Here is a 16,078-nt window from a genome sequence, read left to right as displayed (position 1 = left end):
TCTAAGCTAGAGGTCGATTCGTGTTTGTTTGCCAAGCGTGTGAATTTGACATGCATCTGCACACCAGCTCAAACTACACAGTAGTTTAGATCGAAATGTGACGTGCCTTCAAATAAAATCCGATGCCGATGCATCTTTCCTCGCCGTTAACGGCGTGTGCGGCCAGAACGATCTGCCCTGGAATGTAAAATAAACGACAGGTCCATTTGCCCTTTTCCAAGTCGGAGGACGAATTGGTCGAGTACCGGCCTCGACGAAATGCAGCACAACACAGGTGGTGGCGATCGTGGTTTGTTTATCAGTCCAACACTTACACATTATTATTATTATTAAGTTACTTCAGGTGGTAAGCATCGTGAACTGCAGCTCAAGATTCGTAAAACTCAAATACATTATTTCTATTGAAGGACTTCATTTTGTATTTGTAGATTTCTTTCTTGGCAAAGGGCAAGGGTAGACTTGCAAGGGTACACTTGCAATACCACACTATAGCACTAGATGGCGCTCGTTTCATGTGTACAGCTGTCATGTGTGCGCTGTGCTTAGAATAAATAGAATAGCTCTAAATCACAACAGCAGCCGAGATGGGTAAAGACTATGCAAATATCCACAATATTTATGAGAATTAACCATAATTAAAATAAAAAATCTGAATCACTCCACGAAACATCTCCAGTTGTTGGTGGGAGGGATTAAAGGGGGGGGGATCAGACCAAAATACAAAAAAAATTGAGATTTATTGAATTTTAAAATGTCCTTAAATTCCACTTAAACATTCGTTATAAGTAAATACCTACAACAATACACTGAAAATGTCACCAACCACATATAAAAACCATGGATACAGAGGATCAGTTCAGACATCAGCAGCTTGACAGCTACAAAAAACAAAAACAAACAAAGAATAAAGAATATTAAAGAGGGATCTCCACAATTAAAAGAGCAGAGGCCATGCACACAAATAATTATTCATTGTTAGTTGTTAGAAATGCTGGTTCACCATTGATACTCTTAGCATTTGCTATTTCAGAAATTGTTTTAAATGTATTTTATTTCAACTCGCCAACGTGAAGTCTTCGCCTGTTATGCCCGTTCCTATACTTCCACATGTCGTCACTAGGATATGAGTCTTTTGTCATTTTTTCCTCCTCGATCCTTAATATCACACGGGAATCCTCGAGGCCGTTGTGGGAAGAATGAGAAGAGTACCGTGGGAATCAGCTGGGCCCGGGGGCCACCGCGTCTCTCTCTGGCACACGTTCGAGAGACGCGTCCCACGTTCTTTCACCGTCTGGTTTGAGCCCCCCCGTTGGGTGGAATGGTCGGGGGTCCGGTACTGGTCTGCCCGAGCTGTCTCAGTGAGGTTCATTAAGAGAAACACGGGAGTACGTCGTTCCTTCAACGGCATGATCAGCAACATCATCAGTTCAAGTAGGCACTCATGGCTCGTCAACAGTGCACAACGACAGCAGTCGGGGTTGGGGGGCAGATTTTTACCGGAACAGAAAGAAAAAAAAAAAAAGTTTTCCCCGAAGCCAGGTGACCACCATACAAGTTTTGCTTTCGTGTGGTCCCAAGGAGTGTTTCTAAATAAGAGTTTGCCTGCACTCAACAATGGTAGAAATCAAAGCATTTCAACCCCCCCCCCCACGCACGCACACGTGACATGGATATATTCCTCACTGGCGGCAATGATGGGATGGGGGCGTCAATTACCACAGCTCATGTCGCGACTACATATAAAAAATAAAAACGAATAAAAAAAAAAAAAACACACACTGTCATGAAAGACTTTTAGATGGGGGGTGATGTGGGCGGGGGAGTTCTTTGGTGCCGGGTCGACCCAAGAGAGGAGGGGATCGAACAATTCCGAAATTTACGTGAAGCAGAAAGTTGTTGGCATTAGATTTACAACCTGTAAACTGATAATGATGAAGCCAAAAAGAAGAAGAAAAAAAATTTAAAAGTGACATCATAGGGAGTTTTGCCTTACACCGGGCGTGCACGGGAAACTACGTCGAGCAAATATTCCATATGGCTATAAGTAAGTCCTTCATTTTAGGCAAAGGCTCTCCATGCCTGGATTGTACACACACACACACACACACACACACACACACACACACACACACACACACACACACACACACACACACACACACACACACACACACACACACACACACACACACACACACACACACACACACACACACACACACACAGCTGCTCCTCCTGAACCGTGCTTCCCTGGATGCAAATATCTGCCCCTGAGAAGCGATCAGAAAACCAGGCAATGTTTTGCACACTAGGTAGGATCACTCTTCCGCCTTACGCCTAATAACATTAATTTATCTACGCTGGCGATTTATTAGCAAAGAAAACCTCTATTAGTACGCTGTAGTAAATAGTTACTGAAATTAAAATATTCCCGAGTACCTTTTGCGGGTTCAAATTTAAGAAAAAAACGAAACCCAGTGTAGACGCAGCTCGGCCTGAAAAGACACTGGGGGGCGGAGTTTTGCCTGAACTGCACAGTAATTATGGTCTCGCTTTGCTTGCATATAAATAACCTGTCAATTTACTTGGCCGCGGCTGGAAACCCGGAAACAAGTTTTTGAGTGACTTTAGCCCTCCTTAAAAACAGCATAGTCGGACTGGCGGGAGGTGAGAGACTGAGATTTATTATTATTTATAATAATAATAATAATAATAAATATAATAATAATAATAATAATAATAATGATGATACCTAGCGGGCATGTGCACGGCTAAGAGCGGCAGACTGCCTGAAGACACAAAGTGCTGAGAAAGACGGCTCCTGGATGCGAGAGCAAGTGCCGGGTCGCTGAACCTGGGACTCGACACTTTATTCCAAACAAGCCTCGGATGAGCCGTCATGGGGGGGTTCGGACTGGTCTAGTCTCATCCTTTTCCTCGTAAATGTTGGAGTGGCGCGGAGAAGAGTACGCACAAAAATGTCCACAGATATTTTTTTTTTTTAAGAAAGAAAATAAACCAGAGATCCGTTTAGGACCAGACCAGCCAGATTAGGTCGGCGCTTCTTTGTGTTTGAAGCCGACGCGGGAGAGGAGTTCCAGTGGAAGAAAAAAACAAAAGCAAAGTCTACCACTCTACTGCATGATGAAGCCGGGCTGCGGGGCCATGCGGGGCGGGGGCCTCTGCGGCAGGGCTGGGGGGTACTGGGACAAGAAGGGGTTGGTGTAGCCGGAGGCGATGCTGGGAAAGTGCTGGCCCGACCTGGGCGGGATAGGGGGGTAGGGGGAGGCCGCGTAGAAGACAGCGGGCTGGGGGGCTGGAGCAGCGGGAGCGACCGGGGCTGGGCTGGGGGCCGGCTGGGACGGAGGGAGCGGGGGCTTCCGCCGGGGCTGGGCCAGGGGGGAGCCACCGCTGCCGTCACTGTCCTCGGCGAGGAGGGCCAATGGCCGGGCCCCCGCCACCAAGTTCTGAGGGAGCTGCTGGCCCTTCAGCACCATCTCCTGCAGCTTCTCGATCTTCACCCGCCGCAGGTGAGCCAGCTTCCTGTTGCTCTGGTAGGCGTCGATAAATGTGTCCAGGGTTACGTCTCCGTCCAGAAAGGATTCAGCCATGTTCTGGGGATTGGAAAACAGAAGACAAGAGGAGCACAGTAAGAGAACTGAAGAATCGCTTTATTGATCCCCGTGGGGAAATTTGTCCTCTGCATTAGACCCATCATACCGATTGGGGATGCAACGCTACAGTGGGCCCACGGTTTGGTATGTATCACGGTTTTTGGGCCACAGTAACGGTATGGTTTTGGTATCTTTATATTTGAGAAAAAAATAAATAAATAATAGAATTTAAAAAAAGTTAAAAGTATTAAAAAAATGTTTTTATAGTAGTCTGCCATAAATAACTTTTAATAGTGTAACGTTGTATGTGTATGACTGTGGGGGGAGGGGGAAAGGGGGTTCAAGTTCACTGGTGGGTTGTTATAATTTGCTTAAGTTCATCTCATTGGAGGGGAGGTGTCCAGGATAGTGGATAATTGGCCCAGGTGTTTAAGGGGCGGGTTCCCAGCGGAAGCTCCCAAGGGTAATTGAAACGTGAGCTACAACTGTATTTGTTGAAAATGTTAAGTCAGATGTGTTTGTACTGTACTGCATGAAATTGATTGCACTCGTTACAAAAACATTTCTATGTATTTTTATCTTGTGTTCCTAGGGAAAAAGGTTTACGTAGCCGCGCACAGTTGAAAAAACAAAACAAAAAAAACCTCTCAAGCAAAGGTACAGAAATGTCCTGCCAGTGGAGCTATAACAGTGGACGCTTGCCTGTACGCTTCGCCAACGCATCTAGTGGATCCAGTGGGCTTCTACCGTGATATCGTCATACCCACGGTTCATGTGTGCGTATTGAAGCGTAGCAAACAGTTCGATAACATTGTTAACAGTGTCAACATTGTTATGGTGTGAGGAAACCCGTGTAAATATGGGGAGAATGCAGACTCCACATAAAAAAAATAAAGCAATGCCATACTTCACTATAGGATTGCACATGGTGAGAAATTTGAATAATGTCGCTGCAATTTGGAAGGCCCCAGAACGGCAGGAATGCCAGGTACTTCCTGCAGACCACCGTCTCGGCAGCAGTCACCCGGGACAACGCAGCAAAACGTGAGGTCATAAGCGCCGCTCACCTCAGTCTCCTCCTCTATCTTGGCTCCCTCCGCCTGCAACAGGGCCAGCAGAGTATCCAGAGAGGTGTTTCCCGACTTGTGGTCTGTGAATGAACAGGACAGGAGAGGAGAGAAATGCCAGCGTTATTCTCGGAGGACCCCCCGCCCCCCCCAAAAAAAACCTAACAAACCAAAAAAAGGCAATTCTTAAGAATTATTATTTTTAGGCATTTGGGCTGTGGGGCCAGACTGGGAACACTTCAGCCACTTGTTTGGAGTTTGTGATGCCGGAAAGCTTGTTAGCGATAGCAGTAATGAGCTGAGCTGAAACAGGTTAAGTGAATTCTTACTCTTACTGGAATTCCGGGCGTCATGTGCTCGCACGTCAACTCAAACAGGACTGGCGTCTCGCAAGGAGGGAGCATGGTTTTGTTTGTGCTCCCGAGCAGTGGCCAAAGTCAATACCAGCTAGGGGTGGGATTACACACAGAAGACGGCGACTCCAGAGCGCAGAGGTGCTAGGTTTCCCCGCCTCCGACGTCCGGTTAGGAAACGTCGGGTCTTATTACTGGTAAAAGCTCATTGATCCGAATACAGCGGGGGTTGAAGCCGTTATGTCTTAAGAGGTTCAATGAGACAACTGTTCCTGGGCCTATCGAAGCAGTTTAGCTCAAGTCCGCCACGAACAAACTGAATGTCCTAATATATAATTTCTAATAAATATCTATAAATATCCAAAATAACTGATGGCATTTAATTAAATTCCTAAATCGATTTAACAAACTTTGTTCGGAAGCTATTCAGTTTTCCGCTTAAATTAAATTCTCCACTACTATACAGTAGGTGCCATCAGAGTGCCACATTTAGTAATTTCAATCATTTATAAAATGTTTTGGTCAAATACTTGTCTAAATAAATAAATATTATAAAAATTATATATATTTATAATATAAACTTTTATTTGAGATACAATTTTACAGGTTTTTTGGCTTTCAATTTTGTAATACTTAGTATTGTATTCATTTCATATAGACACACACCGATCAGCCACAACATTAAAAGCACTGACAGGTGAAGTGAATAGAGCTGCTTTCACACATGACTTTATCCGGACATTACTCTGAAAAGCTTTATGTGTGAATGCAAATGTCCGAATCATTTGACCCGGACTTACCCAGCCAGCACCTGAGAATAAAGTTCAGGTAACGCTGACTGAGCAGTATGTGTGACCGGAGCAAGTAATTGTCCGGATCATTCACAGCGAGCGAGTGGGCGTGTCATGTATTGACGACGTCGCTATCATGTGCCAGTTATTTACCTTTGTGCGAATCTTCGTGCACGGAGCGTATCTGCTATGTACTCCTTTCTGCTTTCTGTATTATTCCTTTCAACTCTCTCGTTTTTATTACAGATATGTCCAAATACATGGAGTATCAACATGAAAAAAGGCCCAACTGCTGATAAGTCTGTAGCCTCGGCCCCCATCTTGGGTGTGCTGTAAAACTCTGCAGCATCATTGCGTCACATCCTGCTTCCTGCACGCTTTACCCAGGCTCAGCCCCTCGTCTAAACCAAACAGATTATTTCCAGGTGGTGTAAAGGTGTCTCAAGGTTTCAGGTGTCAATCTCCGTTTTTCTGCTACATGTGTGAAAGGGTAACTCCTGACAATGTCCAGACATTATCCGAACATTGTCCGGGGTGCATGTGTGAAAGCAGCTTAACTTTGATACATTAATATATGAGGCAGCAAGTGAACAGTCAGTTGTTGAAGTTGATGTGTTGGAAGCAGGAAAAATGGGCAAGCGTAAGGATCTGAGCGAATTTGACAAGAGCCAAATTGTGATGGTTAGACGACCGGGTCAGAGCATCTCCAAACCGGCAGGTCTTCAGAGGTATGCAGTGCAGGGCAGAAGAGCTACTGTAGCTTTGCTGTAATTTGCTGAAAAAGTTAATGCTGCTATGATAGAAAGGTGTCAGAACACACAGTGCATCGTAGCTTGCTGCGTATGGGGCGGTGTAGCCGCAGACCGGTCAGAGTGCCATGCTGACCTCTGTCCACAGCCAAAAGCGCCTACAATGGGCACGTCAGCATCATAACTGGACCATTGAGCAGTGGAAGAAGGTGGCCTGGTCTGATAAATCGTGTTTCCTTTTACATGATGTGGATTGCCGGGTGCATGTGCGTCGTTTCCTTGGGGAAACTATGGCAAAACTAGGGGAAGAAGGCAAGCTGGCGAAGGCAGAGTGATGCTCTGGGAAAAGTTCTGCTGGGAAACCTTAGGTTTACGTACCACCTGCGTAAACATTGTTAGGCAGGTCAGAGCTGTCTTGGCGGCACAAGGGGGACCTATACAATATTAGGCAGGTGGGGGGCGAGGGGGGGTGCGGAGAGGGAGCGATTGGGTCGCAATTTACACACCTGAGTCCGTCTCCCACTGTAAGATGCGCGCGCCAGTAATGAACAGTGTGTTCTGATTTTATTTTATGTCTCATTATGGAACGAAACAAGTGCGTATGGAACGAAACTGTGCGTAATGGGGACACTTTAAAATATATATATATATTTAATGAGCATAAAGCTGTCTCTGAGCACACGGAGCGGCACTCTGTGTATGTGGACGTATGTGTGCAACATTTTTATAAAAAAATATAAAAAGTCTGCTGAAACACTGCATATTTTTCAAATTTTAATTTCCAGATTCTAACAATTACAAAGGTTGAAGTTAAATCAATCAGTCTATATATTCTGCTGTGATTGAAGGTTTTTTCTTTTTACAATTCAATAGTTAAATAAAGATATATTATTCATATCAATTCATGCATCAATTCATCTCATTTCATTATAAAACATAAACCTGGCCGACAGGAAAGAGCAGTTTATATGTTGACTGTATCCAATGTTGTGTTGGTCATACTATAGAATCATTTATTGCTTGTGTTGAATGAATGAGTGAATGTTGAGTGAATAATACAAAAGATAAGGCACTTTAAAAAAATTGCATACTAAGTCACAATCTAAATATCGGTCTAAAAATATTGCTGAACGATTTTCACAAATGGTTCAGCCCTAGTACTGAAGAGTTGACAGCTATTCCCATTATGTATAAAACGTCAATATATGGACATGGATTCAAATACGTGAGCCATCTCAATACTGCATAGAGTGGAGATTGCATCAAATTTTAACCTTAGTGTATGGGAATCCAATCATGACATCCTGCCCAATACCCAGCCCTAATAGTTCCAACTGTCATACAAACCGAGTGCGGGGGAACCCTGTCGGAAGAATTTTGCTAGGGACAAAGTTTTCAAAACTGGCAGGAACACAAAAAATAACAACAAAATAACAAAAACAAGTTTTCAGATGAATGAACTGTGTGTGTGTGTGTATATATATATATATATATATATATATATATATATATATATATATATATATATATATATATATATATATAAATAAAAATAAATAAAGGAGCGTTTAGAAATATTCCAACACGTCACGTTGGTCGCACGCCATCGGGGGGGGGTGTCCAACTCTGAAACTTAAATCCCTCGGTGGTTATTCAGATGACGTGGAACCCGGATCGGCCCTGGTGACTATGTTTGCACGCAAAATCCGCCCTGGCCTAGACCGGAAGTGTAAATAAAGAATGTGCTCTTTGTTGCAACCCACCCGGTTGAATAAGGTCATTATAAAAAAAAATTAACAGTGGATAAGAGAGTGTGAATGTGTCACAAGTCCTGGTTCAGACACTTGTCATCTCCCATCTAGACTACTGCAGTGTTAAAAAGGCAGTTGCTAACAAGTGGCTAAATGAGACTACAGAGGTTGTCGGGGATATTAAACATCATCACACCGAACACGGAAACTCATCCACTCACTAGTCCACCTTTACAGCTCTACATCTGTAGTTTGAATGTTATTCTCCCTTGTGAGTCACTTTGGATAAAAGCGTCTGCTAAATGTAAATGTAAATGTACATCTCTTTGTGTTTATACTTGCAAACTATTGTACCGCAAACATTCCAACTTGTGTGTGTGCGCACACACACACACACACACACACACACACACACACACACACACACACACACACACACACACACACACACACACACACACACACACACACACACACACACACACACACACACACACACACACACACGGTGTGGTTTGCTTATATCGTTTAAGTATCATAAACTTTTGTTTTCCACAGAGCGTATTTCCTCCAATAATACAAAATAAAATGGAAAAACCCCATTGCCGTTTTGTTGAGGGAAACCGGGCGATGCTTACTTCCGTGTTGGCCTACAGAAATATGCCACCCCTGCAGCACTCTATTTCTAGAGATTATTTAGCTGGCTGTGACAGCAATATACAGTGGTTTGATACCACAAACAAGATGTACTTATTGTCAGTCAGTTTGGACAAAAGCGTGTGCTAAATGACGTAATGTAATGTTATCTAAATGTAGTGCTGGCTACTGGGCAGGATCTCACGATAAGAGTTCAATACAAAAAGGTCACAATTTGATGCAATCTCCACTGTATGCAGTATTGAGATGGCTCACAGATTTGAACCTATGTCCATATATTGACGTTTTATAGATAATGGGAATTGTTGCCAACTCTTCAGTATAGATTTTCTAAATAAATTCTGTCTGTGTTTCACTGTATGCCAATTTATGTATTGTGCATACTGATCTATCAACTTCTAATAAATCACTCATCAGAATTAAATGTGTAATAAAGTGATAATAACAACTCATTGTGCACATGACCACTGGATTTATGCAATGGACTAGACACCCTTTCTTACAAGTTATCTACAAATATTATCCCAATATTCAGCCGCCGCTTGATAAGAGTATAGGCCCAAATGGTGTGAAACTTGAGAGCAAATTTTCTCTCTTGGCACTGGGTCATTTTATCAAGGCTCCAACTCACCCCCCCAATTCTCCTCACCCCAGGTTTCTTTTCGCTTCTCGTAACAGCAGAGACCCGCTGCCGTATCAGCAACACTCTTACGCACAGCTATATAATTCTCTGGCTCTGGATTATAGACTGTCCAATATGAAGAACACACAGGCCCATCTTGAGACTGCCATTTAATCAAATCCATCCACGTCATCATTCTACAGTTTTTGCGAAATAAGCACCACGGACATCTGTAATCTAAATGTATAGTAGGGCTTAAACACGACCAGTTATCACTCCAAAAAAGCTGCTGTGTCCCCCCTTATGACTCCTGACCCACTCAGGTTGCTCACAGGTGTAAATTTCGGGTCACCGAAATTAATTTACACAGAAAACAGTTGCATAACTCCCAAACAAAGTATCGATAATCCAATTTCACAATGGATTCCAAAATTGTATTTCATTTTTATACCACCCCCTAAACGACAGGTGACCCAACAGAGGAAGACATGAATGAAAACTATTCAGGGAGGTAAGAGGAGGGTGCTCACTCTGCGTGAGGAAAAACCACCACGCGCTCTGGGCCGATTCCGCGCTGCCCACTGGAGAACGAGCGCCGAGGCCGTCATCTGGGTCAGGCGGCCGAGTCGTCGAGGCGGCTGCACAGCTAGACCAGCTGCGATAAGTACCCACTACCCAAAGCAAATCCACAACTAGGAGAGCTAGTGCATGGAGGGGTGTGGGTGAGAGGGAGGGAAAGGAGGGGGTTCGCACACGTAGTAACCTACATTTGACAAAAGCCATCGCTGGCATCAACAAAACAAAGCTGAAACGGCTGCTGCCGGGTTAAGCCTGGAAAAAATGAAATCGGCAGAGACTGAGAAATATGCTGGTCCATCCTGTACACCATGCATTTGTCAACCATCATCACAGCGACAGAGAAAATGTAATACATTCAGATAGGTCGCCTACTAAAAGATGATAATATCCCAATATCCGCTCTTGGTTAACAGACCCAAATGCACAAGCAGCCAGACCATAATTCGACCTTCATTTATCCATGTCCTTGGTTACTATGATCATGACAGACTGTGTTCTTCTGAATACATTTAATGCAACTCGGAAGCTCATGTGGAACACAGAGTGAAGACATCATACATTCATAAAATGCCTCAATCAAAATGAATTGGACTCTACGGTAATATATTAATTTAATGCTGCTACCACTGAACGAGAAGGATAACGATCAAATTATCTTGCAGCGCTAAAAAAAAAGCCATAATGAGGGCAAAGACATTGATGCTGTAACAAGAAAAAAGTAGTTATGAATGAATAATGTCCTTTTTCTTCCCCTCAAAACAAAAGCTGCCAGGGAAGAAGGTCAACGTAAAACTTTTTTTCCCCCTCAAGTCAGTGGAACAGCAGTCAGGACAAAGAATAGTGAAATGTTGGCATGTTATTTTGAAGTGGGCTGCTTGGCAACCGCTGCGCCATACAAGGTAGCAAGTATGGCCGCTCTGTCTTACTCACTGACTGCAGAGTACTGTGAAGTTATGTCATCAAGGGATGACGATGAGGTGGGCAGGGAGTAAGCCTTTATAAAACATGAAGCCGGGTGGTGGTTAATTTGGGCAGGGGAGCTGGATGAACTCTGCTCACTTCAGGTAGAGCACTGTTCCAGCTACTCCAGCAACAAAGCGAGCTTGCTGCCATGGTTGACTACTAGAGCAATGTATGGGAAATCCTGAAACTGGAGAAACCGGTTGGGTCTGTGTGTCATTCGGCAGAGGAACAAAGAATATGTAGACGGTGGTGGTGGTGGGGGAGAGTGTTGTGTAACATCAGATGACAATAACTGATTGCAAGGAATAGTTCAAAGTACAAGTGGGTCTTTTGGGTGAGAAACGGAGGGGTTTAAGGCAAAAACAACAGAAGAATTAACCTAAAGAAGTCTGTAAACGGCGTCATTTGCCGCTTGGTTCATTTAACTAATTTGTGTTCGCTGTAGAGCAGTGGATCTTCAACTGGGGTTCTGCCAAATTTTTCCATGTCTTAATAGCCAATTATTTTTGTGAAAAATTAAAGAAAATATTTGAGACAAAAAAATGATATTAAGTAAACACCAACCGTAAACACTAGAACAAAAGCGTTTTTAAATTTCAGTTCTCAGCTGAAAGTGACGCTGTCCTGCGTACTTCGCCGAAGTTAGCACAAGCAGCCGATTTGCAGCTTCTGCCGATATGAACCTTTTTTGAGTAACATTCAAAAACCTTTGAATTTGTGTTTCTGACAGACAACTGGTGCATGGCTGAACTTCAATAAAAACACATGGTAAGTTGTTTGGATCACTGAGCTGCTGTATCATAGATGCAGCATGTAAAAACCTATTTCACATAGGGTTTATTTTATTTGTGAAAACAGAGAATTTAGAGACCATCCACCATGGTCCTTGGTCTGAAAAAGGTTGAAGACCCCTGCTGTAGAGTCTATATTTAGGGGAAACTCTGACACAGAGATTCATGTAGACAGGCAGCTTGTCCTTTTGCTCAAAACTCTGAAATACTGTGATGAAATACGATTGGCTTTCCTCATTGGTTGAACGTTGGCAGGATGGCAGGATGGCCGGAGGCTGATTCAATCTCCAGCCAAGTAACTACTTGAAATAGCATGCCAATCTGTCCTCCCAAACAGAACCCTTCCAGACGGAGGCGTGAAGTAAAAAAAAATAGGGAACGTAGGTAATCTGGACGAGCTATGTAACTACATCTAGTGCTCAAACACAAACCGCAAAGTATACCTAGGGTGGACTTGCGAAACTGGTAGGCCTCGAAGCTCTCCTGGAGGCAGCTGTAGTTCTTGGTGAGCTGATCCTTCTTGTGCTCCAGTCTGGGCTGCAGGGTCAGATTCTGCTCGGCTAGGTTCCGGTTGCTGGCCAGGGTTGTCTCCTTGCTCTGCTGCACCTCCTGCATCTGCAACACACAACGCAGGGCGAACGCAAACTTTGAAACCAACTGCAAGAAAAAAATGTGGTTAACACAGCTATTACCATTCCCTTTTGTTAAGGGGGGAAAAAAAAAAAAAAAAAGATTTTCCCCATAAGGCAAGGGACCCCCCCCCCTCCATAGTTAATTCCAGTTTCAAGACAAATATTAAAAGTGAGGCCCGACACAGCATGAAAGATGAAACCGAAGTGAATACAACACCATATTACTCATTAATTAACATATGAAATTAGTTTCTTCTTTTTATTTAAATATTGTATTTGAATAGCTGTAGTATGGCCATGGGTAAAATAAACAAACGACACATCCACACTACACTTGTCGGCATGCAGACTTTTGAGTGACGTGCCGACAAGTGTAGTGTAACATGGTGTAGGAACAGCCTGAACGGTGATGTCTGCAGAAAATCTGTTACCACCTCTCAAATGATTCATTTCACACATCCAATCAAAATTTTCTAACAAAGGGAAGGGTGAGAACATGAGGGGACAGCTCTAAAAATACACCTGTGATGGTGTGGCGCAGCGCTTGATAACAGAAATAGTTTCTGAGACAGTAGATGAATAGTTTCTGAGACAGTAGATGAATAGTTTCTGAGACAGTGGATGAAGTGGGCCTTGTTTGAGAGAGAGAGAGGTCTTGCAGTGACCTTGTACACACACAACACATCTCACAGCCATGGTGCAAGGTTCTCACACTCTGTAGAAGAAGAATCTTTGATTATCACACAACACACACACACGCTTTTGCATGGTTGCCGGTGAAATGAAGCCTCTGCATTTAACCCATCCTGGCTTGTCCTTCCTCTGGGGGAGGAGCAGTGGGCAGCATTCGTCGACGTGCCCGGGGACCTGGTAACGAATGTCCATAGATGATGTGTGCATGTTTTTGGTGGGGGTCCTTACTGACGTTAGGTGGAGGAAACCCCATGTGAGCACAGGGAGAACATGCAAACTCCACACAGAAAGGCTCCTATTTGGTAGATAACCCGCCCGGAGCACGGTGCCACACACTCAAACCACAGGTTTGTTTCCTCCAACTCCTTTCTCCTCCTCATTGCAATCACATCAGATGTGCAAAGCTATACGAGGAGATTGCGCCGGAGGGTTAGCAAAGCAAGAGCGTGAATAGACGGTTACTCGTTCAAAATCCCAGAGGGTAAAACCATTATCCCCAGAGCCTTTCCCCTCCACGGATGCTGTCGAAACGCTCTTGATCAAGGTGCCAAACCCCCCCACATGGGGCAAATGAAACAACCCGTCTCCCAACAGTTGGACAGTTGAAAGTCCTGAGAAGCGGCCAACCATTGGGAAGTGTGGCAACGTGATACAGAACACACCAGCTGTTTGACACCCATCCCTGGAATAATGAAGGGTTTAAGAAAAGAAGGTAAGCGCGGGGAAAAGGGGAGGGGGGCTCCAATCCCTTTTATCTCAATTCGCTCAAATTGGGTTTAAATCAGCAGGATCACGCGTTGGCATTGTGGAAACTAGGTCACCTCCCTCTCAAGTTCATGTATGGCTTTTTTTGCTCACTGGTAACAACTTCTTCCCATGTCTGGTTCAATGCAACCTTGGCCCAAGACTCAATGTTTCTCTGTACAGTATCTGTGTTTATCAGCCCAGAACCTGTCTAGTAACCCAATGGCAGACAGACACAACAAGCTACAAATTAAACACCTTATCTCCCCTCATGAAGCCCGGAGCCACTATTTAACAGCAGAACACGACGATTGATATGTCAGCGCACAAGTGAAGTTGCGAAGGAGGGACTCAAAACAAACTTATCTTTAATGTTTAACCTAAAGAAAAATCAAAAAAAAATTTATGAACATGTACGCTTTTTTTTTTTTTCCATTTTGCCAAACCTGCACCTGTATCTGTGGGAAGCACAGGTTCACGTACTAACATACTCAGCAGCATAGCCGGTGACTCTCAATGCTCTCGAATTCCCCCAGATGACTGACGGTGCCCGAGACTTTTGTTCCTATTCATGTGTTCTGCAAGCCTTCATGACAAAAGGGTTTTCCCCAGGTACAGCTTTGACCGAGGCACATCTTCACCTGGCAGATCGTTATCCACATTTCTGGCGTCATCGCATCATTAAATAAAACTCAACAACTGCAGTGTCATGGCAGTGAATGAAGCACCTCCCTCCTCTCCGGGTGGCCTCTAGAAGAGGCGGAAAACGAAACTGTAGATACAATCAGATAGGGCGTGGAGTGATAACAAACACACGCACAGGCACGAATGACAGAGCTTAAGTTTTTTTTTTTTTTCCAAAGGATAAGTGGACTCAATATAAGCTCTTCTATCTAACTTCAGGTCTATATACTGTATATGACCAAAGGGTAGTAATTCATGTTTTAGCCATTTTGCATCAGTCCTAATCTGTAACAAGCTTCAAATTCCTGGTTCACCACATTATAGAAAGGACTGTACCCGGTAGCCACAATCTTCTCTGACCAACATTAAACATGTGTTTAAGTATGGGCCAAAATAATAAATGTCGGAAATAGGAAACAAGCATGTTTTCATCAAGACACGAGGCACGACCAGGTGCCAGTGAATGAAGGATGAAGGATACAGGAGAAAGGAAGTTCATTAAAGTCGGGATGGGGGTGAACCGAGGGAATTGTTTTTTCAATAAATTAGGTTAGCGGCTCCGGCGGAAAACAAGCAAGGACATGGCGTCTTTAGGGGGGCAGAAAAATCCCTCAACCATTTGAAGTTGATGCCAGAGAGAGAGAGAGAGAGAATGACGTTGAGATGACATTAAAGTGCTAATGCATAGATCGTTGAAGCAACGGAGAAAACACAAGAAGAAGCACATACACAACGCGAATAATATTGAATTGCTGTTTCTTATATAGTCCCACCACCAGCTAAATAAACACGGAATCAATATCAAATATGGGATTTTTTTTTAAATAAAAGAATCTTACGTATTATTACTTTAAAGACTCCACGAAGGAGAACAACCTAGATGTATAAAAAAAAACAATATCCGAGATCTGTTCCTGTTTACAAGCATAGATAAACGATGACCTGTAAAAAATGCTTCTGAGCTATGTCCGTATCCTGTTAATATGGTTAAATGGCCTGAAAACAAACAAAGCACGTAGGGCATAATGAAATCACCCGAATAACATATTTCTCGAACCGCTCCAGGACCCCAGCAGGAAAGCACAACAAAGGGTTAGAAAAAACACACACACACACACACACACACACTGGAGAGGCTGGGACCGAGAAGTCAATAAGCTACATGCTAATAGAAAGCCGACCGTCCGCTCACCTCTTCCATCTCTTGGACAATTTTAGTGAGTTTCTCGTCGTCCTCCAGCAGTTCGTTGAGCTGTGTCATCGTGTACGCGCTGAATTTGTTGGAAAAGCTGGACATTTTGACCGCGGCTTCGTCTCGGGTGTCCGTGTGACAGCTGACTGAGCTTCCTGTACCGGAAGCTGCTGAGGAGGGAGGAGACTTCTGACGT

General features: G+C 43.8%; 1 protein-coding gene across 1 annotated transcript; it reads right to left on the bottom strand.

The window, feature by feature from the left end:
- Positions 1–2,168: 2,168 nt before the first annotated feature.
- Positions 2,169–16,012, bottom strand: vps37ba (VPS37B subunit of ESCRT-I a). Its single transcript, XM_080003388.1, has 4 exons — positions 15,883–16,012; positions 12,381–12,552; positions 4,682–4,764; positions 2,169–3,614 (listed from the first exon to the last, which is right to left on the bottom strand). The coding sequence occupies exons 1-4, from the start codon at positions 15,985–15,987 to the stop codon at positions 3,135–3,137; spliced, it is 840 nt and encodes a 279-aa protein (XP_079859514.1). The 5' UTR covers positions 15,988–16,012; the 3' UTR covers positions 2,169–3,134.
- Positions 16,013–16,078: the final 66 nt, after the last annotated feature.

The sequence above is a fragment of the Zeus faber genome (assembly GCF_960531495.2).
Source record: "Zeus faber genome assembly, chromosome: 7".
NCBI lineage: Eukaryota > Metazoa > Chordata > Actinopteri > Zeiformes > Zeidae > Zeus > Zeus faber.
The sequence above is the reverse complement of the archived record's forward strand: the minus strand, read 5'-3'. Positions and strand labels throughout refer to the sequence as shown.

Bases quoted from the DNA above. Each gene is read 5' to 3' on its own strand.
- vps37ba (XM_080003388.1), bottom strand. From the start codon at position 15,987: ATGTCCAGCTTTTCCAACAAATTCAGCGCGTACACGATGACACAGCTC. The intron at 4,765-12,380 runs GTATACTTTGCG...GTTCATTCACAG, and splicing joins GTTTCGCAAGTCCACCCTAG to ACCACAAGTCGGGAAACACC. The intron at 3,615-4,681 runs GTGAGCGGCGCT...TCCAATCCCCAG, and splicing joins AGATAGAGGAGGAGACTGAG to AACATGGCTGAATCCTTTCT.